This window comes from Toxorhynchites rutilus, chromosome 2 (assembly GCF_029784135.1).
Source record: "Toxorhynchites rutilus septentrionalis strain SRP chromosome 2, ASM2978413v1, whole genome shotgun sequence".
Lineage (NCBI taxonomy): Eukaryota > Metazoa > Arthropoda > Insecta > Diptera > Culicidae > Toxorhynchites > Toxorhynchites rutilus.
Genome location: NC_073745.1, coordinates 61,987,128 through 62,011,962, shown reverse-complemented (window position 1 = coordinate 62,011,962; position 24,835 = coordinate 61,987,128). Strand labels below are relative to the sequence as shown.

Genomic DNA, 24,835 nt, shown 5'->3' with positions numbered 1-24,835 from the left:
GCCAAAAACAGGTGGTAGTCACTTGGTGCAAGGTCCGGACTATACGGCGGATGCAAAAGAACCTCCCATCCGAGCTCCCGGAGCTTCTGGCGCGTCACCAAAGAAGTGTGTGGCCTGGCGTTGTCCTGATGGATGACAATGCGGCCTCTGTTTATCAAAGATGGCCTCTTCTTCATGAGTGCTACCTTCAAGCGGTCCAGTTGTTGGCAGTACAGGTCCGAATTGAGCGTTTGGCCATAGGGAAGCAGCTCATAATAGATTATTCCTTGACAATCCCACCAAACACACAGCAGAACCTTCCTGGCCGTTAATGAGGGCTTGGCCACCGTCTGAGCCGCTTCAGCGGGCTTCGACCACGACCGTTTGCCACTTTTCATCGCCAGTCACCATCCGCTTCAGAAACGGGTCGATTTTGTTGCGATTCAGCAGCGATTCACATGCGTCGATACGGTCAAAGATGTTTTTTTTGCGTCAACGTGTGTGGCACCCATACATCGAGCTTCTTTGTGAATCCAAGCTTCTTCAAAAGGTTAATAAAGGTTTGATGACTTATCCCCAGCTTTTGGCCGATGCTACGGCTGCTACTATGCCGGTCTTTCTCGGCTAATTCAGCGATTTTGTCGCAATTTTCGACGACAGGCCTTCCGGAGCGTGGCGCATCTTCGATGACCTCTACACCAGAACGAAAACGTTGAAACCATCGTTGTGCGGTGGAAATGGAAATTGTATCGGGTCCATAAACTGCACAAATTTTATTGGCAGCTTGAGATGCATTTTTGCCTTTGTCATAGTAGTACTGTAAAATATGTCGGATTTTCTCTTTATTTTGCTCCATATTTGCGACACTATAACTCACGAACGACTTAACCAAACAAAACACTGTCAAGGACTATATTATAGCGCGCAAAAATACCTTTTCAAGAAGCTATAGTTTGACTCGATACAATGAATACAACTAGAACTACGCGCTTACAACGACACCTCGCGGAAATACCGCAGGACTTTTTTGACAGCCTAATATCATGCTACATGTTATTTAGTATTGCCTCAAAGGAATCGCACCTCTAGATATCGTTCGTACAAACTAAGCGTAAAACAAGTGCCAAACAAGCGTTCACCATAGCATACATACAGAGCCATACATTGGTGGCTTGAAACTACTAGCAATATAAACATTTATCATCATTTTCCGCTATTCTCAAAAGAAACGCTTCTGTTAATATTACTGGCCTCGAAAAGAGTTGCATTACTTTCTCATGCCCGAGAGAAGCGCAGCTGTCACCCTTAGTGGAGGAAGTTTTGCTACTGGCAAGCAAAACCTAATCACATACAAAATTCCAGAATATTTACTTTTTTGATGACTAAACAAGAGAAATAAACTCTTTTTGTTAATAACAACCTCGAAAACAGTAGCAATGCTTCATTATGATCAATATTAGCGCAAATGCAATCCTAGTTGAAGGCAGTTTTGCGACTGGCACGCGAACCCAAATAACTTATAACATTCCAGTAAGACATTCAAGATACTTGGTATTCCCAAATAATTTTTTGGTGCACAACCTTAACGTCTGCTTCGCCATAACGTCAGTTTAATGCATTGATGCATTCTCAAAGGCACCAACGAAGCCCTTATGAAGACGGAAAATAAACAATGTTAACTGCTTGGAAAAAGACTGAATTATGCCACACAGCTTGTACTCTGCTGTAACACCCATCGATGCGAATTCGCTGATGAGTTTGTCAAGAGCGACCGCCTTCATCATCAGCGGGGGGAGCTTGATTTTGGTTGCTGCCTGGGCGTTTACATTTTCGACCGACGCGCCGAAATCGCCTACTTCGCTGTTGTTCGGTGCGGTGTCACATTCGCGAAGGCTCGGTTCAGTGCGAGCGCTTTTCACTGCACCAACACCGCGTGCATCATTAGATGACGCTTACCTCGAAATTTTATTGCCCCTGGCGATGCGTTCGTTTTTTGCAGGGCTCGAGCCTGCCTTCCTCCTCTTGTTGCTCATCGCACACTACGCGAAGCGTCCAATTTATGACGCGGAAAGAAGAACACACGATACGAATAACGCGAAAAACGAACAGAAAAATCAAACGACGATTTCCAAGTTGGATTACCACTGGTGGGGTCCAATCTTAGATCGAAGCGCAGCGAAAGCAAAGTGAACTGGATTACTCAACAGTCCGATGCCGAATGAAAGTTTGCCTCAGCGAGATCCACTGTTTATACTCTAGGCAAGTATTCCCCTTCATTCTTCTTCTTTTCCTTTGTTCACGGAGACTTTAAATCCTACGATTTCCCCTCCGTTGGACGTCGATAAGTTGTTGGTTGTTGATAGCACTGTTCGGGAAAGCACTCAAATGGACAGAACAAATGTATGGGAAAATAGAAACACTTAAAGTTTTCATGAATTTTAACCATTTACTAACCAAGGGATTCCAATGTATGGCATATTAAACAAATCTTACGGAACTTCCGATTCGTTGAGTATGTAAATAGCCAAAATCCGTTCGCGGCAAAAATAGTTATTAACGTTAACTTAATTTCATAAAAACGTGACCAATTTTCTGATTTGACACCCCTAATGAAAGACGTAGCTCTACGTCAAAACTGATTTTTTAAAGAAAATACGTTTATTGCATTGACATGTACAACTCTGCCTTATTCGAAGTATTTTTCATTGATCTCTGGCAGTTGCCACGTGAAAAGAGCTGTTCCACTTCAGAAGCAAATCATTCATCAAGTCATTTTCCAAAATTCTCGTAAGAACTGAAGCGTTGCTCAGCCAAGTCTGATGAGAGAGCCGCATGTGAAAAAAATTCCCAACCAGATGATTCAATCGTTTCCTTGATCGGTTCTGTAGAGTATGATGGAGCGTTGCCGTGCAACAATATGTTAATTTTGATGAGTGATGAGTGAATAAAAAAACGTTTTGAAAAACAGTTAAGATGGATCGGGTGCGAAACTAGGTTGAAACTGAACGAAAACGAATTCGCTACAAGATTCCTAGACATTTGAAGGCCGCTGAAGTTAGCCTGGATCTTTCGATTGTATCGGATGTGTTTCAGTTCATCATGAAGTAGAATTTCCAAGAAACGCCACAGCGCAAGCGCACATGGTAAAGATAGCGCGCTAAGCGAAGGAAAGGCATAGATAGGAACAATCGTATAAACATGCATATAGAGGAAGATAAGAAACATGAATGGGAAAATTCCCACGCTGGCGAATAGGAAGCAGATAACCGATGCGGTTTCGGTTCGGGGTTAAATCGTTAGTCGGAGTTATTCAAGGTTAAAATCTGAGTTAAATCTACGAGTTCCAAATAAAAGAAGAAGAAGGACAACTAATCAAGCACATGTGCACTTAATCCGAAATATCCAAGCGTTGGCGACCAGGTGCCACGCACAAAAAAAAAAGGCAAAAAAAGAGAAAATATCAATCCGAAAAGTAGCTCGTAAGCTTCACTCGGGAGGACCATTCTGGAGTCGTCTGATTCTGAAGTGTTTTGCGTCTACCTTAGTCGGGATTTCTCGTGACAGGGGCTTAGCCCATAAGAGAACGAATTTTGTAAAAATAAAACTAATAACTAGGGAAAATTAAGTTCCCTAGTCAACATTGGTGGCTCCAGAGAGGAGGAACCAGACCATGTAACAAAAATCCAGGGAAATAAGTTCCCTGGTTAACAATCATTGTCCCGGAAAAGCTCAAAATGTTCGTGCATTTTTGCGTTTATTAAGGCTTACAAAGGTCCGATGATGTTTTAGTCGTATTTGGAAAACATCCACTACACTCGAGAGGTGCTTCAGTGGTACCGAGGCAATGAGGTCGATTGCATTAAAGAAGACCTCACTCCTCCCAATTGCCCCTAATTCCGCCCAATCGAAAAATATTGGGCAATTGTCAAGCGGAAATTGAAGAAGGGTGACAAAGTAACTCGAGATGCTGCAGACATTAAGAGAACGTGGAATAAAATGGCTACTGTGGTTGACCAACAGAGTTAAAACTTTCATGGAGGGTTTCAAGCTTGTTAAGTTTGATTACAGAATGCTTCCGGGTGATCACTATTACACTGTTCAGTATGGCCAAAGGGTTGACGAGACTGAAACATATTTTTTCACCGAATAGTTTGGTAAAAAGGCATTGGTTTTCGTACCGAAGAATATGAATCCACTACACTGTCCTCAGGCATGACGAGAAATTGATACTTTTTGAATCCCTTATAAATAATATTTAAGAAAACATGTGAAGCCAGTAGATTTCATAATAAGCTTCGCAACAAACTGGAATAAATTGGCCTAAATTATTGCAAATCAGTTTGTGCTGAAGTTGATGGACAATCATCGAAAGAAAATTCGATCATTGGTCTACGATTGGCAGGAAACTAATTCTGTATAGAAGCGTAATAGAAGACTATCATGAAAATTAAAGTGAAATCAAAATTGAATTTGTCCTTAAATTGTGTTTATACCATTAATTTTAAATCGTTCTTAGACATAATGAAACTCCTCAAAAGGCGGAATAGATGTTGCGTTCTTTACGATAGCCTTCGAAAGGCTTAACGAAGTATGCGAAGGCTTTGTATTTAACGTGACTAGTTCATTTGAATGTTTTTCATTTACCTCCAGATGATTCGAATTCGGGAAACTAACGCTCGTGAACATGGGCTGCCATCGGGCTGTCATGATCTTCTCATCGAAGAACTCTCGCAGCAAATACTCCAGTTTTGCAAAATCATTATCATTATCGATCCGCCCACCATAGCCTACTTTCTCGCAGAGGCCTTGCACCAGAGGCCAGTGAATCTTCAATGTCTTAGAGCTCTCGGAATATTTGATCAGCTGCATAGCCGTTTGAAGATCCGACTCGGAAAAATCGTACCACTTGCTCCAACCTATAACGACGGACATTCCGAATTGAGTAAAATTGTGACATTAGTAGATAAAAAGAGTTTTACTCACCCTGTGGAATGAATGATCGACGTTCCTGAACAATCGAGTGTAGCAGAAACAGTCCCACGTACATCTTGATCATTTTGTGGTCACGCTTCTTCGTTATTGCACCACCATGCTGTTCTAGCAGTAGCTTCATCTTACACTTGAGTCCAGTGGGCGGCTCAAACAGAATTTTGTTACATTTTTTGACAAATACCTCATACAAATTCTTGTCCGTCTCCGACGTCAACCACAATTTGAATCCCTCAGCTGGCGATAGCAGCTTTAATGCTTCGTCCAAATGGCGCAACCATTGGGGCACGGAGTGGATATTCTTGATACAAACCCAACCCCCCGTGGCAGCGGATTCTTTGATTAGTTTCAGCGCTTCTGCTTCGTGACCTTTGCTGATCGCAATTTCGGTGTATTTTGCCAGTCCGATGGTTTGTTTGACGTGTTCTCGAATCTCTTCCGACGGGTCGACGCCAGAGGATGTTATCAGGAGAAGGGGTTCGTTTGCGGAGCTCTCCTCGGATAGAAGCTTTATTGACGGTCGGGTAGTGTAGAGGGTTTTAAGTCCCAACATATTTTGCACTGATCGGGTTATGGTGCGGATCAGTAGATCCGGTCGGAGAACTTGGGCTACCAGGATCGCCTGAAAATCAGTCACCGCTGCCGGTATAGCAGCTCCATCGGAGTCAATGTACTTTTGCCATGCGGCGGCGTTGTCTAGACTGAGCTTCGAGTACAATTCGGAGTGCTGTTGCTTCAGAGCCAATACTTTCGGAACACATTCGGACTTGATCCAATGGGGAATTTGTTGATCTGCAGCTTGTTCGGCATGGGTGAAATTAAGAACGAATGACTCCCATTCTTTCTCGGGAAGCAATTCCGGAAAGGCTTGTTTGCAGACATTCAATCCGAGGGTCATTTTGTCATCTTTTGGGATGCCGTGACTCAGGACTGAAAATATTCGCCTAACCAAGATTTTATAGAGCTCTTCAACACTGGCATGTTTCTCGTTATCGATCACTCCCAAGAATATGGTGGTGAATTTTGAGACAGCGAGACTATAGAACTTTCTTATGCCCATATAGAATGTAGCGGCCAAGACACAAAACTCTCGCCGTCGATTGTAGTGTTCCATCAGCTGACTTCGTATTTCGGAAAATTCAGACAGTGATTGCTCAATCGAACTCGCGCTCATCTTTATACTGTTAAGGGTGTTGAGAAGTGGTTCATTCTTCAAAACATCCCCCTGCGAGGAAGACAACTCCTGAAGCAATTTATCCTGCAGACTTCGTTTCTCCTTGACCAGACGACCTTCTTCCTGTAGCAATTCGATCCGCTTCTTCTCAATGTCCGGATCTTTGGCCGATACCCATTTAGAGGTCAAAACATCCGTCAGTCCAGCGATTGTCGTGGTGAACATGATATTCATGAAGTGGGCCTGTAATTCAGCTCCAAACTGGAGGTTCTCGTTTTGAGTTACCAGAATAAGCTTGAAGTCGTCATGCAAGTCGATCAACTTATTCCCGATCTGCACCATTCGTTTGTTGAATCGGCTGTGAATGCGAGTGAAGAAAAGTGACAGCAGAGGGGGTTCTATTGCGGCGACGTTACGAACAACGAGTATTTTACCGAAACGGACTGCCAATTCCAGAATGTAGCTGAACCGATCGGCTGATTGACTTGTTAATTCTAGTGTACGGTTCAGATGATTCAGATAGTTTATTAGCCACTTCTGACCCAACTCAGTGGGATCGATGAGCAATGGGATAGGCGTGGTTCCATAGGGCAGCGATAGGAACAAATTCAGCATGATGGCGTTCTCTCGGTACTGCTGGTCGGCTGTTAGTCCCATACTCTCCCAGATAATCATATCCTGGTTGGACACTAGCTCATCCAAGTCGAAAAACTGCTCCCGGATGTGTTCCGATATTTCAGAAAGCTTATGTTTCCGTTTTTCAAAAGTCAGATGTGACAGATGAGTTATACATAAAGCCGTTAGGAAACTCCGTTTATCCATGTTGTTTATCGTTTGGTTTAGCTGCCCAAGTTCCTCACTCCAGCTGATGTATTCTGAGCTCAGGTTTTGGACGAGAAGCTCTGCCGAATGAAGAGTTTGTTTGGCGTCCTCTAGTTTGATTTCCAACATGGCCGCCTCCTGGGTATAAACATTGAGCTGTTCGGATAACCCTTTCACCTTATCGTTGACGTTGTCTAACCCGCTCGACAGAGACTTCATTTCAGTTTCAGATTTTTCCAAGTTCTCCCGTAGCTCATTTTGTTCCCTTTCCAGCGGCTTGATACTTTGGATGACCCTCGAGTACTTAACATTCGCGATAACCCAAGCTGCTAGAGGTGCGGCTGCAGCCGATGCCCGTTTCGCGTTCTTCTGATCGTACGAGTCCGCTTTGGATTGCAGCAATTTCTCAACCGCCGCACAGTTCTCCGGGCTAATTCTTACCGGATCCAGAGAACGGATGTCCTCCTTCACACCCCGCTTAGCCAAGAACGTCTTCATGCTGTTCCACGAAGTATCACGGATTCCCATCAGTCGGAGAACACCTTCGAGGATATCTCTCACCGCTTCAGGGGGAGCCCTCAGGGAGCGAATCTCCGACAAGGCTTCCGTTTTGATTTGGCCCACTGCGGCACTGGCTTCCTTCAGAATGGGTTCCACCTGGCTGAGCTCCTCCTCGATGGCTTTCTTTCGTTCCATCAGCTTGACGCTCGCTTCCTGCGTTTCTCGCTGTAATTCGAGTAGTTCGGTTTTCTGATCGTTTGCGCTTCTCATGGTTGAAGAAATCATCTCCAGGGATTGGTTGGCCAGTTTGCGTTTATCCGCCAACGCGCTCTGTTTGTCCTGTGCTTCTCGTTTCAAATTCTCGACGACCTTATGAGTTTCCGAGAGCTTGTCAACGCCAATCTGTATCTTTGATTTGTGCTGTTCCTTCTTGGATTTCTCATTGTCGTAGATGTGTCGGTAGCAGCGAACTGCTTGGGTTCTACGCTTCGGTGAACGGGACCACTCGGTGAGATCGGCATCGAGCAGATCGTTGAAGAACGTCGGTAGAGGTACGACTTTAGCTGCTGAAGCACCTTCAGTACCAATATTCGCGAGATATTTCACGAGACAACTGGAGGGAATGATTTTGTCGGCCAGAATCCACACCATCTCCGATTTCTGATAAAGGGCGGAGTAGTTTTCGAAGAGATCGCGTATTTTCGATGATGATTGCTCCAACAGAATCACCAGATGAAAGTTGTTCTTCAAACGCTGTAGAAAGTAGGCCGAAAGGGACATTTGGAATGATTCGAGTGCTGCGTGCGCCTTCAGAGGGTTTGCCAAATTTTCCAGATCGTCTCCGAAGAAGTCGGTCAGATCTGCGCCTTCTAAAATTGCTTCGCAAGTTCGCATGATATCTTCCATGTACTCGATCAGCGAATGGTCGATGTAGAACGCGGTCCGTTCGTTCTCCAGAGCGCAATTTTGCATGACGATCTTCAAGTCGTTGTTGAAATCAGCCAGAGAAAAGCCTTTAGAAGTCTGGGGGAAGCCAACCTTCATCTTCAGCATAGAGGTAGCGATGTATAGAGCTTCCAAACGACAGGAACCGATTCTTCCGCAAAGAACTAGATTTGTCTGGGGCATAGACAGAGCTCGCACAATCGAGGAAACCGTGTCGAGGAAGGTTTCCGACATTGGAATGTCGATGTTGATCACTTCGGAATCTAGAAAACAAAACCAAATCTATATATTCATGCAATAGGAGATTGTTGGCTCGACCGCATCATAGATGATAAGGTACACAGTGCCTTCACTGTAATCGACTTATTCAAGTTGAAAAAGTGAATTAACTAGGAGCAAACAATTTAAAATTTGTGTAGGTTCAATAAAATAATTTTACAGACAGGTTTTATTCCTAATTATTGCTTGAATTCCCTAAAATAGAGGCTGAAAAATTCCGAATCGATTGTGTTTCATAAAGACCGATTGACCGATTCTTCCGCCTCTAGGCTTTGGAGAGCCAATCAATCAACGGAGGGTCCTAGGATTGATCCCACAATCGCTTGGTATGCGAATGCGCAGCCATCTAGGCTACGGAGAACCACGTTCTTAGCCGGCCTATAACAAATTTGGTTTGAATATAAGTGAATTATTGCTCCTAATAAAATGTGAGAGAATTAAATCTCGTCGCCTCGATGCTCTAGATGTCTCTCCGTGCCAATAATAGTACCATCGGTACGATGGCTCACGTAAAATCAAGTAGAATCAAGCGACTGACAGAATACGAAGAAATAGAACGGACGCAACTCTTCAGGAAGCAACTGGAGCTTCAGAAAAAGCACTCGCAGGAGGAATCTGAAAATGTCGTTAGCGGAAGAAGACGACTAGTGTCAAAAGCCGCGTGAACAAGATTGAGGCTTGAAAGAACAAGATCTCTGCATGGGCTGATCAGCATGCACCTGAAAAACACCAAAAAGTCGTACCATCCTGAGATTATGTAACAGCGCTTATTGGAATTTCACAGTCAATACAGTGAGCCTGCCTGTTGGTCTCCACTGTAACTTAACTCACACATCCGCGAAGATCATCTGATGACATTTTGTTTGAATGGACGTGAACTGGAAAGACACAGCTGGTCTTGGCTCCGCGATCGGGTGATAGATAGTGGCTTAGTGAGAGTGCGAGCAAGTCAGGGCGCTATAACCTTCCGTGGTCACTGGGGATTTAGGAGTGCGTCCGTTCCCCATATTAGGGGTGGCGCTCTGAAATCATTTTGCTGGCAGTGTAGGATTCCAAAATACTTTACCACCCCGCTGTTTCCCGGGCAAAGAGGACACACCCAGAAAAGGATCTGCGTTTACGAAGAATAGTTAGAAGCCGATTGCCCGAGTAGGGCCCCCGAACTGGAGTTGGACCTGGAACGGGCGTAAAAGTGAGTGGGGTTTAACGAATGCCAGACGACAGTCGTCTGGATATTGGGGTACCACTAGACGTCGGATCATGTAGGCACACGAAAACGCGCCTATTACATCTGTACTGCTTTGGAGACGGACATGAGCGGTCGCCCTCGAATACTCACAGTGTTCGAAGACCGGTATCCGGAGTTCGTCGGGAGGCTTGACAAAAACGCGAGGAACGTGAGACGTAGAACGATTGTACGCAACAATATGCTCTCCCGTACAGGAATCGATGAGATCAAGCAGCAGGCGCGAAGGGAACTAATCTCCAGGAACAACAGAGCAAGTGATGTATCGAGACGAAGTTCAGTATGGTTGAGCAATTCCTTCGTGAGTGGGGTTCGCGAATCATTAGCACCAGTAGAGGCCACAGTGCGCGAAGTCAGTAGATCCACATCCAGATGAACACTTACTACGTGATCGGGTCTTTCATTTCGACGAAACGATCACACAATTCCTCGACACAGGGCCTTTGTCGCGCCCCAGGATTTCGAAATTGTAGAGCTCCCGCAGGCTGACAAGTTGGAGCTCACAGCTGATGGAAAATCTCGACACACTAGTTCAACAATTGAGCATCTTATCAAAACGGCTGCAACGTTACTATGACTCAACAAAGCTCCAAACGCGAAATCGGGTGTTTAGAGAAAACGAAAAAGCGTTCTACAATCACATAAGCGCCGAGAAGTCCGAGTACAACGAAGATATCAGCGACGTGGGGAACTTCTTGGCCAATATTAAGGGGATCCCAGTACAACATCGCGACGGGCAAATGAGTTTAAGGTAATATTCTAATCTAAAAATTTGAAAAAAATCAATTTTTTTCCTTCATATTTTTGTAGCTTAGGCATTCAAAAATGTTCTCTAGAAAATCCCTTTATTCACCGAGTTAAAGCCATTTCAGTGATGCGGTATCTAACTTGGTACGGCCATACCAATGAACTTTTCTCGAAACTAGATTTTTCAAACTAGCGTACACGATACTTCAAGTTCTACTGAACCGATTCTGGTGGAATTTATATGAATACAACCTGTCTCTCTATCGCATGAACCTCTAAAAAATGATAGTTTTAAAATTTTATTATTTTTTTAAAAAATCGGGAAACGTAAGAAAAAACGTTTTAAACCGCATTTTGTTTTTCAAACGGCCGCCATTTTGTCAAAATATATCTAGTAGATGAACAAATAATGATATAATGGATTGTTGAAATACTCTTTGTTTTATTTTCACGAAGCTCGATAAAACGTCCGTAATTCGTGTCGCTACACTAGAATATCACCTTAAGACGGAAGTAGGAGAGTTGTGGTGAAATTGAACAAATGTCAGCTATCATCGTAAGAGAAGACGATATCCATGAAGCTCCGCGGTACCCGATGAACTGGGCTGCATTGGGCGCCAATGGTGTAGAGAACTAGCTGAGTGCTTCAACAAGATGCTACATGACCCACGCAATCTTTTTGAATTCGACACCCATGGCGGCACCTTCTTCGACTGGAAAGACTGCAACAAATTGAACCCTTCAAAGTACAGACCAATAACGTGCCTATCGAGTCTATACAAACTGCTAAGTAGCATCATATCTTCCAAAGTTTCTGCTCACTTCGAGCAATACAACAGAAGAACCGAAAGGATGCAAGAAAAACACTCATGGCTGCAAAGACCAGGCCATCATTGACGCAGCCATAGTCAAACAAGCTGGTCTATGTCGAGTATAGTAAGGCTTCTGAATCCTCACTCGTTTCTCGTCCTGCTTATTTGAGATCAATTAAACCCATTCACTTTGTCGTGTAGTTCCTGCAGCATGCGAGGGGGCACGTCTCTGCATCTGCAGATAAAGAGAGGGATGTTCCAAGGTGACCCTTTCAATCCACTTTGGTTTTGTCTGGAACTGAACCCTCTCATTAGGACGCCCAAGAGAAACGATCATGATTATAAGATAAGGTATGGCGACGGTGCTCAGGAAAAAGTGATCCATACCTTCTACAAGGTCTACGCTGATCCCCGCCAGCGTCTAGGTGTAGCTATCAGGCTTTCAAACACATAAGCAGAGACATCTGCATGGAATTCGGTATCGACAAGCGCCGTTGTGTCCATCTGCTTAAATGACAACTCACGGAATCCGGAGGCTACGAGGGATTCCGACAGCTCACCGGGACTCATCTTTCCGACATTAAGGAGGAGCTGAGAGACAAGTTCTTGAGTCAAGTGAACTGTGTCCTAAAGACTTTCCTGAACGTGGGGAACATGGTACGCTTCGGTAACAGCTTCGATTCCCCTACTGAGTAGTCAAATGAAGCAAAACTGACCTAGATGATCTTGAAAGGAAGATCACGAGAGCGTCCAGCTCAATCGGCAATCGGTAGATGGTGACCCTACCAAGATGAGAAGGGGGACTTGGAATCGTCGAGTTATCTGAACTGTGTGTTTTGCCCAGGTACGACAACCGCGTGGGTACATTACAGAACGAGCCAACCAAAACGCGGTATACTGGGCTGTTTGCACCGTAGACAGAGAATATAGCGTTCTGCACATGGGGCAAGCAAGCCTTCAACTCCAAGAATTATCACCTGATATTTGCTCATTCACCTAAATCGAATTCGATTACTTCGGATCAACCTTGGTGAATGTAAATAGATCCCAACAAAACCTTGAGTGTGTCTTATTACTTCTCTTACATTCCGAAGTTGAGGTTGCGTATGATCTATCGACGAAGAACTGTATCGCCTGCATGAGTCGTTTCATCGGTCGCTGAGGAACGCCGAAAAAAATGTACTCCGATAATGGATCTTCACCGGAGCGGATCGAATTCTAGTGGACCAAATCGAGTTGATCGAGCAGGACGAAACATCGACGTTCATCAACACCGTAACAGAGGAGTTCTTCGTTCTACCTACCTACCTCCACAAGATGGAGTGTATGATGCATTCCATCAAGAACATGCATTCCATAGGATGGCAAACTCGAAAACGAGGGACTACTGACTGTCTCTACCACTGAAGTCAATTCGCGTCCGCTCACGTATCTATCATTGCACTCTGCAGAGCGAGAAGTACTCACTCCAAATCACTCCATCTTGGGAACTGAAGTCGTGCAGCCAACAACAAAGTTAGAAGACTCTGCGAATGATCTTAATGCATCTTAGAACTTGATCCAGAAACGTATCAACACTTCTGGAAATGATGGGTCCCGGAATACCTACCCAACCTCATCAGGCGCACTAAGTGGATTGAAGAGACGAAGCATATCCAATACGTAGGCTCGGTCATTGTGATCGAAGACAACAGACGAAATGGGTGGATACGTGGACGAATTGTAGAAGTGACTCCGGGCAGCGATGGACGAATTCGTTAGACGTTGGTGCAAACATCTAGTGAATTGTTTCGGAGACCTGACCAAAAACTAACGGTTCTTATTGTAGATAGATGTGGTGAGAACGATGGTTCCATTCATTCTTTCGGGGAGGAGAATGTTGACACGACCGCAGCACCAAAAACTTAGACCACAGAGCCTTCATTGTTGACTTATCGAAGGTTCGTTATCGTTGATAGAGCAAATCAATGCATGAACAATAGATCAATACATGGATTGATTATCTGCCCCTAAACAAATGGTAATGTTTTGATAGAAGATAATGTGCTTATTTGAAATTTTACCTTAATTAACCTCTAACCTATCATCGTGAGATACCTATGCCAAGTGAATTGAATTGCTTGATTATTGATATCCTATCCCTTGCTGCTTCTTTGCTGTGAAGGCTGAGAGCAGATATTCGCAAATGGTTAATAAACTTTTTCTACTACGAAGCTAAATGAAAAAAAAAAATCATATATATTTTTGGAACAAACTGTTATTGGAATAATTGGAATATGTCAGCATCCAATATTTATGTCCCAATTAATTTTAGCTATAATCATTTTCATAATAAAGTAGCTCTAAAGAGTAGTGCTCGTTTGTTGACCGCAATATTAGATTATATATGAGACCATACTTACTGCACATCGAAACTATTTGATCGACCGATTCTCTCAGAAACTCCCTATCCACCATCTGCAACCCAGCATCCTTCTGAGTCTGGTTGGGAACGAAGACCGCATTCTGGTCCATATCCAGCAGCATTCGGAAGTTGTCCCGCAAAATCTCGTCGAAGAGCTGTCGGTCCTCTTCCGTCACCAAACGATCTCGGAAGATTCGGTTGCACTCGAATCTCAGCGCTTGGCCGAAGTTCTCCTCGGGGTAGTACAGAACACCACTGATCCACCGTTCGATCATCTTGGGTGTGAATCGATAGTGCAGAACCTCGCCGCGGTTGAAGCGAGCTTGGATCTCGGTATAAACACTCATGACCGCTCGGACCAGATCGTTGAGATTTAGCTTGATGGTGCTCTTCCCGAGCTGGTTGTAGATCGGTAGAATCATGCTTTTTATGATGCTCTCCAGGTCGGTGTCGCTGGGGTATCCCATCCGCACCAGATGACAAATGGACAGAAAACGGGGTGAAATGTGAGCTTTAGCCAGGTTAGACAGGGAGGCGCAAATTTGCAGTCCGGAGACGCTGATCCACTCCAGAGCTTCCGAGTAGAAACCGTTGCGGTTGATGATTTGTAGCAGCAGTTCAACGACTTCGCAGGTGCCCCACCCGTCGATTGAGCACAGGTCAATGTTTTTGAAATAGCAGATGATTCGGGAGAACTTTGGACGATACTCTTTACCCTTTACCGTCGTAAGGACTATCGAGTTCTGCCGCAACGTGTTCAGAATACTAGATGTCGTAAGCTGTGCGCTGCAGTTGATGGTTACCAGCTGGAACCCGTTGAATTCGCTGACGACTGTCTGTAGTAGAAGGCTTTTCCCATTGCCGCTGGGCCCCGCCAAAAGTGCTACTTTACGTTCCTTAGAACTGATGATCCGCTTCAGTAGCTCACCACTGAGCTTCATGAGAGGTGTCCTCACCAGCACATTCGAATAGACGTTCTCGACTATATAAGATCCGGTTATTTCATCGGTATTATATAGTTCAATCAAATCGCGGAAACTGTTGTGGTAGTGGTACTCTGCCGAAGAGTTGTCGGTTACCGCTATGTCTGCCCACGAATAGACTTGATTGGATAGCCGATTTTTGTCATTCGCACCGAGTATCCCATTTAACCCACATAGCAGATGCGCACAGAATTGTTCACTGGATTGGGCATGCTCCAAGGCTACCAATCCGGACTCCGCCAGACTTGCCAGAGAATATCCTGCTGGTCGGAGTTTATTTTCTTCGATCCAATCGAGGGCTCTGTGATAGTGCTGTTCCAAAAACGATTTCATCGCATCGGACGCCGATTGTTTCGTGAGCCATGCATCCACAACCAGCTGGTAGGGTAAGTCTTCCGCATTCAGATTGATGATACCCATTCGGGAGATGGTTGCCGGTGAAGCGGTCGATAGATCGTGGGTTTCGAAAATGAAGTTTACGTTCGTACCGAACTGTATCCTCCAGCCGGAGGGAAGTGTGAGCAGTCGGTTGTCGTCTAGTACGGAGTTCAGCGCCTCGATCCATTCGGGATCCACGTCCCCGTCGCATATAATCCAAGAGGTGACCGTGCGGGGTTCCGTGTTAACGGCAACGGCCGTCGAGGTTAGCACTCCGTCCGTCCACTGGCGGGTATCGGGGTCTAGCTTTCCGAGCAGCTGAACACGATTCATAGATTTTGGAGAGATTATATGGGCTCGGATTGTCCTTCCTTGTGATACGAGAGCTTCTTTCAAGATTGAGATTATAGTCGATTTGCCGGAACGAGGAGGTCCGATTACCACCACACCCATTCGCTTTTGGAGCTGTGCGGCCAATTCTAGACATTTTTCCACCTGGCCGTTGTTGACTTGATATCCAAGAATTGAGAAGCTATCTATGATTTTTGTCTTCAACTCTTCGTTCTGATTGCTGGCGATGGCAATGTTCGCAAATACGTTGGTCAGCAGTATATCGAATCGTTTGCAGTCGGACAAAGTTAACCGGGACATTGTACTGGATCTGATAACGTTGACAGCCAACCCTGCTTCCTGTTCATAGTTTAGTTCCCCACTGAAAACCTTCAACGCTGAGCCACAGGCTGACAAAATGGCTTTTAGTTCCCGCAAGCCCCAATCGTAGTGACGCTGCTTCGAGAGAATCTTTTTGGATAGCTCAAAAAGTTCCACAATCTGACTGCCAATTCGTTCCGCGTGTTTGAAGCCCTCCACGAAAAGCGTTACCCTGGCGATTTGCTGTGGCCGTGGAGCCTGCATCGCAATCGGTCGGAAGAGAGCCTGCAGGTTCAGAGGAAGCTGTTGACGACCACCGTACTCTTCGCCGGCGGGATTGAGTGTGACGAACACACCGCAGTGGTGGTTAAGTGGAACGGTTTCGTTGTTCAGCATGACCTCTTGCTTTTTGTCCTTCAAAGCGATCTGCAACGGTTGAATCAACGCAGAAATGGCCGATAGGGTGGATTTCTGCAGCCGGTTGAACTCGTCGAAACATCCCCACGCTCCGCAGCGTGCCAGACCGGAGAGAATTAACGCCATTGCGGCTGCGTCGATGTTTTCGTCACAGTTGAACACCAGTACGAGCCGCCCAAGCATGGCTCCCAGGGATTTAACGCACTCAGTTTTGCCAGTCCCGGCGGGTCCGAACGGATTGCCCCCAAGACCCAATTGCATGGCCTGGGTTAGGATTAGGTAGCAATTGTGAGCCAGTGAGGTGTAGACCAGCTTGTTGTAGTTTCCGAGGAATTCGTAAGAATATTCGAACTCCGCGTAAACCATTTTAATGATGACGATCCCTTTGCGATCGAGGTAGAACTTGAGCTGCTGAAGCCAGTACCAATCCTGCAGGTTTGTAACGTTATGGTTGCTCAAGTAATCGACGGTGGTTGATTGATAGACTAGATCTATGAGTAACGAACGCAGCTTAAGTTGTGTCAGATGATCGGTACTTTTGTGTAGGAGTGTTGAATACTTGGTGATCTCCTTCTGTACCTGATGGTTGAAATCGCTTAGCTGCATTCCAGAGATAGCCTTCTCCAGTCTGCGTGTGAAGTTGATGGAATTCACCAAACAGATCACTTGCATTGGAAACTCCCGGACAGTGGCCTCGTCGAAAGAGTCCCTTTCCAAACACTTTTTGATTAGATGTTTCAGCGTTGATTTGATCTCCAACACCAGTGTGTTCAACCATTCCTCGACCATCGGAGTTATTGTGATTGGATTCGTTAGTCGCAGTTCGTCGCCTTCTTCACTGCAGAATGCTACGATTAGCGATTTACTCTCCTCGATCACTAGCTTGTAAATTCCCGGAAATAGCTTACGAATGTGTTTCTGAATTATGGCCTCCTTCGATGATTGTCCCAATATTTCCAACAGATCATCATCCGAGAGGAAGTAGAAACGCGAAAACGCATTTCGCTTGGTTGTTATATACGAGCTCAACGCGTTTTGACAGCGCGATATCTGCCCCTGGAGGGTTTCAATGATCGACAGTACATTGTTGATCTTGTTCACGGACACCACCCGTGGATCGTCTGCGATCTTCTTCATAATGTATCGAAAGTTTTTATCGATGCTCTTGAAAGCGGCTTCCTCCCGCTTGAGCGTCCCCACACCAAAAATCGGTTCCAAATAGATCCACTTTTTCTGGATCTGGTTCAGATGGGTTATTATGTAGTCAAGGTTGTTCAGCTTCTCCTCCCAAATATCCGCTTGATCTGTGAATGATTCGAAGGAAACCGAATTCTTCGCCGTCTGTAACAGGAACTGGTTGTCTCCGATCTTGTTCAGGGTTTCGGTGTAATCCTTGATCAGCGCCATCGTGGAGCCTTTGGAATCGGTATGCTGGATCAACTTCAGCATCGCCGTTGCACTCCACTGTTCAAGCTCAACGATGGCTTGACGAATGACATGCTCGGAACCAGCTTGCTTCACGATGGATTGGATTTCGGCGGCTTGTTGGTGGAGGCTTTCCGAAACGGCAAGTACATCTCCCAGACAGAGATCATGCTGGGACTTCGAGTCGATGCCTAGCAGTTGGCACAATTTGGCCCAGTACTTCTCGATGAGTGCATCCGATTGAAGTGAGTTGAGTAGCGGTAGCGATGCCTTGTAGCGTTCAACGTTCGAGACAATACGGGAACTCGCAACGCTCGCCGGCTGCGTTTGGGTTTTCTCCCATTTGGCAAGAAACTCTGTTAGAATATGAGGTCTTCGCCGGTAGATAGACCATTCTTCCGATGCTATTGTGTCGTAATCTTGAAGAAAGTTGTTGAAGATCTCCCAATTCTTTCCTTGCTCGACAATTTCCTGTTCAAGTTTCTCAAAAGTTGCGTTAAAATCGTCCGGAATTTTAATATTGAACTTTTCAGTTTGCTTCCTGCAAAAAAAACAAAGATTTAGAAGCGCCAGAACATCGATTCTCTTTGCACACTCACCTTAGCTTGTTACGCTTGTCGATTATCTCATTCCATTGTCCTTGGCGCTCGCGGAACAATGTCATATCGGCATTTTCATTTGTCTGAAATAGTACGCATATTTTGGTATTCCTAGTTCATTCAGGATGGGTTTTGATACGAAATCAACCTAGATGTCATACACACACACTGGTAGGTTACTTGAGTCAGTCTTACTTTACACCTGGAGTCGGTTGGTTGTGTCGTACGATTATAATCTAGTTACCACATATTGGCGATTGGGATGTGAAGTAGTTTGTCTCAGCGCGGTACATCTTGGGTAACGTTAAATGAGCTCCACAACGAAGCGGTGGCACTCCAGAGAAGCTGAAATATGTGTCTTGCCAGCTACACCTAAGGAGGACGACGATTGGAAGCTCGGTACATGGTACTGTAGATCGCTAAAAATCCAGTTCGTAGCACTGCAGGAGCTTTGCCAGAAATGTCAGAACTGCATGAAAGAAGACCCAATATAGGAAAGGAAGGTGCTCGCGTCGAGACATCAAGATGTCTTCAAGTATATGAATGCTTAGAATGGAAGGGAAGACATGTACAAACCAGTGATCGGACATGACAGTATGCACACCGAGATGAATGTCAACGGTCAACGATGCGTAAACATCGCAGCTTCCCTAGGGCTGTCGGAAGAACCTTCTTTCCCCGCAAAGGACATCCATAAAGTCACATGGAGATCACCTGGCCAACGAACGGCAAACCAAATTGATCACGTTCTCATCGACGGACGGTTTTTCTCAGAACTCACCATCGTACGCACCTACCCAGGTACCGACGGATCACTATCTTCAAATGTCCTTTGTACAAGAAGGCGAAGGCGGATTCGCAGTAATGGAGGTTACCCAGATCAACCTCAATCATTGCGACATAGCACAGCAATTGTTGTGGTAGTTAACAACGGAAACTAAGTGTAACGTTGCAATGATCGCAGAACAGTATCGAGTTTCTCGAGATAACGGCAACTGGGTGGCGGATAAAGCAGGGGTGACTGCGATACTAGTGATGGGAAGGTACCATCTACCACAAGAAGTGGTAGAGAGCTCACAGGAAGGTTTCGTGATCGTCGAAATCAACGGAATCTTCATGTGTAGTTGCTATCCAAGATGGTCAGCGGAGCAGTTTCATGAGATGCTGGAATTACTCACGGATAAGGTCACCGGCCGAAAACCAGTCATCAACCAGTCAGGAAGAGCCTTCAACGCTTGGGTGAGAATGAAGCCGAGAATGTACAAGTCACCAACGAAGAACTGATCGCGGTGGCAAAACGTTTGAATGTGAAAAAAAATACCCGGCCCCGACGGAATCCCCAACGTGGCCTTAAAATCGGCGATCCTTGCTTTCCCTGACATGTTCAGGATGGTGCTACAGAAATGCCTGGATGACGGTCTCTTCCCTGCGAAATGGAAGATCCAAAAGTTGGTGTCGCTTTGGAAACCAGGAAAGCCACCTGGAGATCCAGCAACGTATAGGCTTATTTGTTTGCTGGATACTTTAGGAAAGCTCTTGGAGAGGGTTATTCTCAACAGACTGGTGAAATGCACGGAGGGAGATCACGGATTGTCGAGAATGCAGTTCGGCTTCCGAAAAGGAAAGTCAACAGTGGACGCTATTAGAACAGTTATCGAGAAAGCTCAGGTCTCGCTTAAACAAAAACGAAAAGGTGATCGTTACTGCGCAGTGATATTGATCGATGTGAAGAACGCCTTCAATAGTGCCAGCTAGGAGGCTATCGCCGAATCGCTACACAGATTGAAGGTTCTTGGCTACCTGTACAGGATACTGAGGAGTTACCTCCAGAATCGGATCCTGATATGCAACACAGATAGGAGACGGATACTGAAGAGCATCTCGGCAGGAGTTCTATCCTAGGTCCAACGGTTTGGAACACGATGTACGACGGTGTACTAAGACTGAAGTTACCCAAAGGTGTGGAGATTGTGGGCTTCGCGGACGACATCGTAACAACGGTAATCGGCGGCACACAGTGTCACCCCTCTGTCCGGGAGGAAACACCGGAGCACGTCGTTTTTGTCTGTCCCAGGTTCACCGCAAGGCGTGTGGAGCTGCCTGCACTTCATGTCGGGAATATTGTAAAGGAGATGCGTCGCGACGAGAGGATCTGAAATGCCGTGAACAGTGCAATCACACAAATCAACGCCTGATTGTGAAAGGTGAGCAACAGCGACGGTTGTTGCAACGAATGGTACCCCACGAGAGTAGCTGTGACGAGGTGCGTGTTATGTTGGAGGGCACCACCTAATCGGCGCTCCACTGGGAAGAGAAATCCCGCGAGGGTGGCAGTGACGGGGTGCGCGTCATGTTGGAGGGCGCTTCCTAATCGGTTCACGTCTCCACAGGTAAATGGATACTGGTTAGTTTATTGCGATGGTCGTTGCGAAGGAGCGAGTATCAAGGAGGGCGTATTGAAGCTGGTGCATACCACACGAGAGTAGATGTGACGGGTTGCGCGTCATGTTGGAGGGCAATGCCTAATCGGCGCTCCGATGGGAAGAGAAATCGGGTGATTGTGACTGTGATGGGTTGCACGTCAAGTTGGAGGGCAATTCCTAGTCGGTACACGTCTCGACGGGTAAACGGATTCTGCAAAATTGTAATAGAATGGAAAAGAAAGAAAAAGGGAACAAGAGGTGAAGTGCATGAGCACAGCCGCTCCCAGAAATAGTCACTTAGATGTGGTCCCGGGGGGAATGAGGATTTGGTTTTAGTGGGTGAGAGCCCCACTCAACGTCTGGGTTAACCCTTCCCAGATAAGGCTGGTAAAGCGTTCCTCACCTCTTAAAAAAAACACACACACACATTGGTAGGTGACCTGAGTCAATCTTACTTTACACATGGAGTCGGTCGGTTGTTGTCGTACGGTGATAGGGGAAATCATGGTAAAACGGACACTGTGTGAAACTGACACCCCCTGATTTTTCCAGTTAGAAGCATTTTTTTGAAAATTTCTGATGTACACACTTATCATTTTTTTGAGCTGCGGTAGTCACTTTGCTGTCAAAACAAACAACAAAACAGAACCGGTCAGCAAACAGGAACCGGTCCGGTCCATATAGAATTAGGCTAGTGGAATTTAAGTGTTTTAGTTGGGAAAATGAAGATCGATTTTTTGTGAGCCTAATTCTTCTTAGATCTTTGTTCAGTAAATCGTGTGACTGACACAAAAAAAACCTCCTTACTTTTTGTATATACCTCGTGTTTATATTTGGAAGACAAAACTGCAGAGCTGGACTGATATTTAGTTGAAAACAGCCCAAACCAACGTTGAACAGTGCACGTCAACCAAAAGGCAAGGTATTCTATCGTTCAACGCTCATCGGCACATCTCCAGTGACTATTGACCAAAGCTGGGATCGAAACATACGTGTTTACTCCGGTCCAGGAGCAGGAGTCTATCACCTGCTTGATCTAGAGAACCGTTTGGCTTTTGAATTGGCAAAAAATAATCCTTTCAATAAAAAAAGTGCCATCGACTTGCATATATTTGCAACGCCGATTTCCCTAGAGAGGTTCAGGAAATATAAGGATATCCGTAGAGTGTCGGTTTTACCCTGATTTCCCCTACTGATAATTGTTTGATTCTTGGTCTGATTTTTATATTTACCATACATATTACACCTGAATTTAAAAAAAACACATCAAAACAACAATCCTTACCTCAAGATCCCGCACAGTCGATTCCCATCGAATGGCAAACTTTTCCGCCTCGTTATTCAGCTCGTTGATCTGCCGCAAGATGTTTTCCTTGATTATATCCAACCGACCCTGCAGTAGTGACTGGTGGTTCTCGATCAACGGCTGCAGCTGATTCCACTGGGTCAAAATGCCACCAAGCGCGGAAACGCGTTCCTTGCACCACCCTGCCAGACAGCCGTCTTTGCCCTGCAGTGATTTAACCATCTCGGTCATCTTTGGCAGCTCGCTGACAATCTTTTCGTACTTTGCACTGGACTCTGAGATTCCCCACTCATCTTGGGGAATATTCTGGAGCACTTGGAAGGAGTACGCGAGATACTCCTGCAGCACCGATATGTTATCCAGGATGGACGTGCGCAAGCTGTTCGCCAGCGTGTCCCAGTACCGTCTGCTGATGGCATCGATATCGGAGCAGAGGGGCGCATAGTTCACTACGAAACAGTCAATCTCTTTCTCCGATTGCTGAATTCGCGCTACATGCTGGCTAAATTTCTTGCATGCTCGGAAATTGTTGTCCCAATGCTGCCACGTGGTACAATGAACTGTGCACATTTGCTCCATATCAACTATACCGAGAGCTACCCATGGTAACCAACTGTCGCGGAATTCTAACAGTTCCCGAAGCACAATATCTGCCTTCTCGTAAAGAACGGAAAAATGCTGTGCATTCCGTTCGATCATTACCTTGAAAATGGTTGCGCTCTGCTCGGACAGACCCTTGAAGCCCAATGGTTTTTCTATGAACCGACGTAACTGGGAGTAGTACTTACACTTGATCTCTTCCAAAGCAGGGCGAAACTGAATTTGCTGCTGACGAAACACAAGGTCTACGTGAATATCTGGAAGTTTCTGATGAACATCCAACAAGCCACAAACATATTGAAACTCGAGAACCTTATACAACTGATGGTCCCAATGCAGTTTGAATGGGTTCAAATTGGTATAACCCTTTTTCTCCAGATTGAAGATAATCTCCCGAAGATTACGCATCTCTTCCTTCCACACCGCACTTTGTCGAACCAAATCCGTTTCCATGAGTTTGAGAATATATTTCTTGGCTTGCTCATGATAACCAGTCAGCAGATTGTTATCCGTGGCCAATCGCTTGATGGCATCCTGCAAGTTCTGAATGTACCGTTCAACGGAGTCTTCGTCGTTCCAGGACACGGACTCGCTCTTCACAAGCCTCGAGAATTCCATCGCATTCTTCAGCATGATGGGACGTTGACACGGTATCATCCTGTCGCCGATTGTGTTGTGAAATCCAGCTATTTGCTGCAGTCTACGGGCGTAGGAAATGAACTTCATCGAGTGGTTAACACTTTTCTGTATCTCCGGATCTAGATTTAGGCCGAGGTTCTGAAGATGCCGGGCCTCATCGCAGAATGTAACTATTTTTGGCCCAAACGTGACGATCATGAGTTGGCGCTCGGATTTTTCGAAGACCACCACCGGTTGGCTCTCACGCAAACTCAACGCTCCATCCCGGATCGCACTGAGCGAGTTTTCGGTCCAAGTTTCAAAATTGGCCCGAATCATCGCCTGAATTTCCTCGCTAAAGCTGGTAATCTTTTTCAGCATCCCGTCGAACCCTTCTCGATCGGTAAGAATCTTGGCAGCGACCGCTTCCAGCTGTCCAATCACTTCCGCTACCACCCGGTACCAGCGAGTTTCCGAAACGATCGGAGTGACCTCTTCGTCGGTATGGTTTGCACTCGTTAGCACCTCTCGCAGTTCACGCAGAATTGTCGGGATGTTTTGAAAAAGCTGTTCCCGTTCGGCGGCCAAGGCTTGGAGGATCGAGGGTCGATTGAAGATGTCCTTGTATCGGTTGAATACGAAGATCGCCTGTCGGGCGTTTCCGATGCTCTCGTAAATTTGTTCCTTCAGAATGCTGACAATGTTTTCGTCGACCTTGGCCAGCGATGTTTCCATGCGAGCTTTTGCGACCTCCCAGCGTTTGTTGCCCAGCGGTGTCAAGTCGTAGATATTGATTTCTGGGGACAAAAGAGTAGCGTTTAGAAAGGTGTATCGATGAAACCTCTCGTGAGCATAAGAAGGAAATGCATTCTGAGTTTCAGAACAGTCAATTTAATGGGTGGGAAAGAGCGAAGATCAACATTCTCGTTCTGATCTGGGGATTTTTCGTCAATGAAATTTCTTCCGGCTTGCTCTGTGATCCACGCGTATTCTAGAGCTTGCCACTCAGAAAACATTCAAGCCGTGCTATTTGGAATTAGAAATCTCAACTTAGTACTACTAATAAAAATGACGCAAGTAATACCTACGTTGATTCGTTGGAAAATGACTGGACTAAGCGTACCATCGGTACTTCAAGTACCTTCAGGTATAAAATACACCCCATTCCAGTCCAGTAACTTCTATCCCTACCTCCCCGTGGTGCCGGCTGGGGTACGAGTAACCATAGTGAAGATCGGGTAACCAACCCCGGTGGGATAATGGTCGTATGTTGACAGGGAAGGGGGCTTATCCGAGCGTCTGTTCACCATGGAGGTGCGGCTCAAAACAGCGTCTGATCTCCATGTTAGGGGCGGCTGATCACTGTCTTCGTGCCAGCGGGGACTCTGCTGTGCACGCCGGTCCTCCGGCGACACAGGGAGTTGGTGCAGGCCCTGCAAGCCATCCATAAAAATGAAACGCACAGGGAAATTCACAAAGAAATTCGAGACAGGACAATCGGACTAGACCCACACAAAGAACATGGACTGGAGATTGT

The 24,835-nt window shown here is 45.7% G+C and overlaps 1 protein-coding gene across 1 annotated transcript in view; it reads right to left on the bottom strand.

The window, feature by feature from the left end:
• The window catches only part of LOC129768586 (cytoplasmic dynein 2 heavy chain 1), a 35,392-nt gene that overhangs the window by 3,628 nt on the left and 6,929 nt on the right, over positions 1-24,835 (bottom strand). Inside the window, exons 6-10 of the mRNA XM_055770332.1 lie at positions 22,060-24,095; positions 18,352-18,434; positions 13,897-18,293; positions 4,963-8,673; positions 4,624-4,895 (exon numbers count right to left, since the gene is read on the bottom strand). Of these exons, the coding sequence (XP_055626307.1) occupies positions 4,624-4,895; positions 4,963-8,673; positions 13,897-18,293; positions 18,352-18,434; positions 22,060-24,095 (10,499 nt within the window). The remainder of the gene's footprint in view (positions 1-4,623; positions 4,896-4,962; positions 8,674-13,896; positions 18,294-18,351; positions 18,435-22,059; positions 24,096-24,835) is intronic.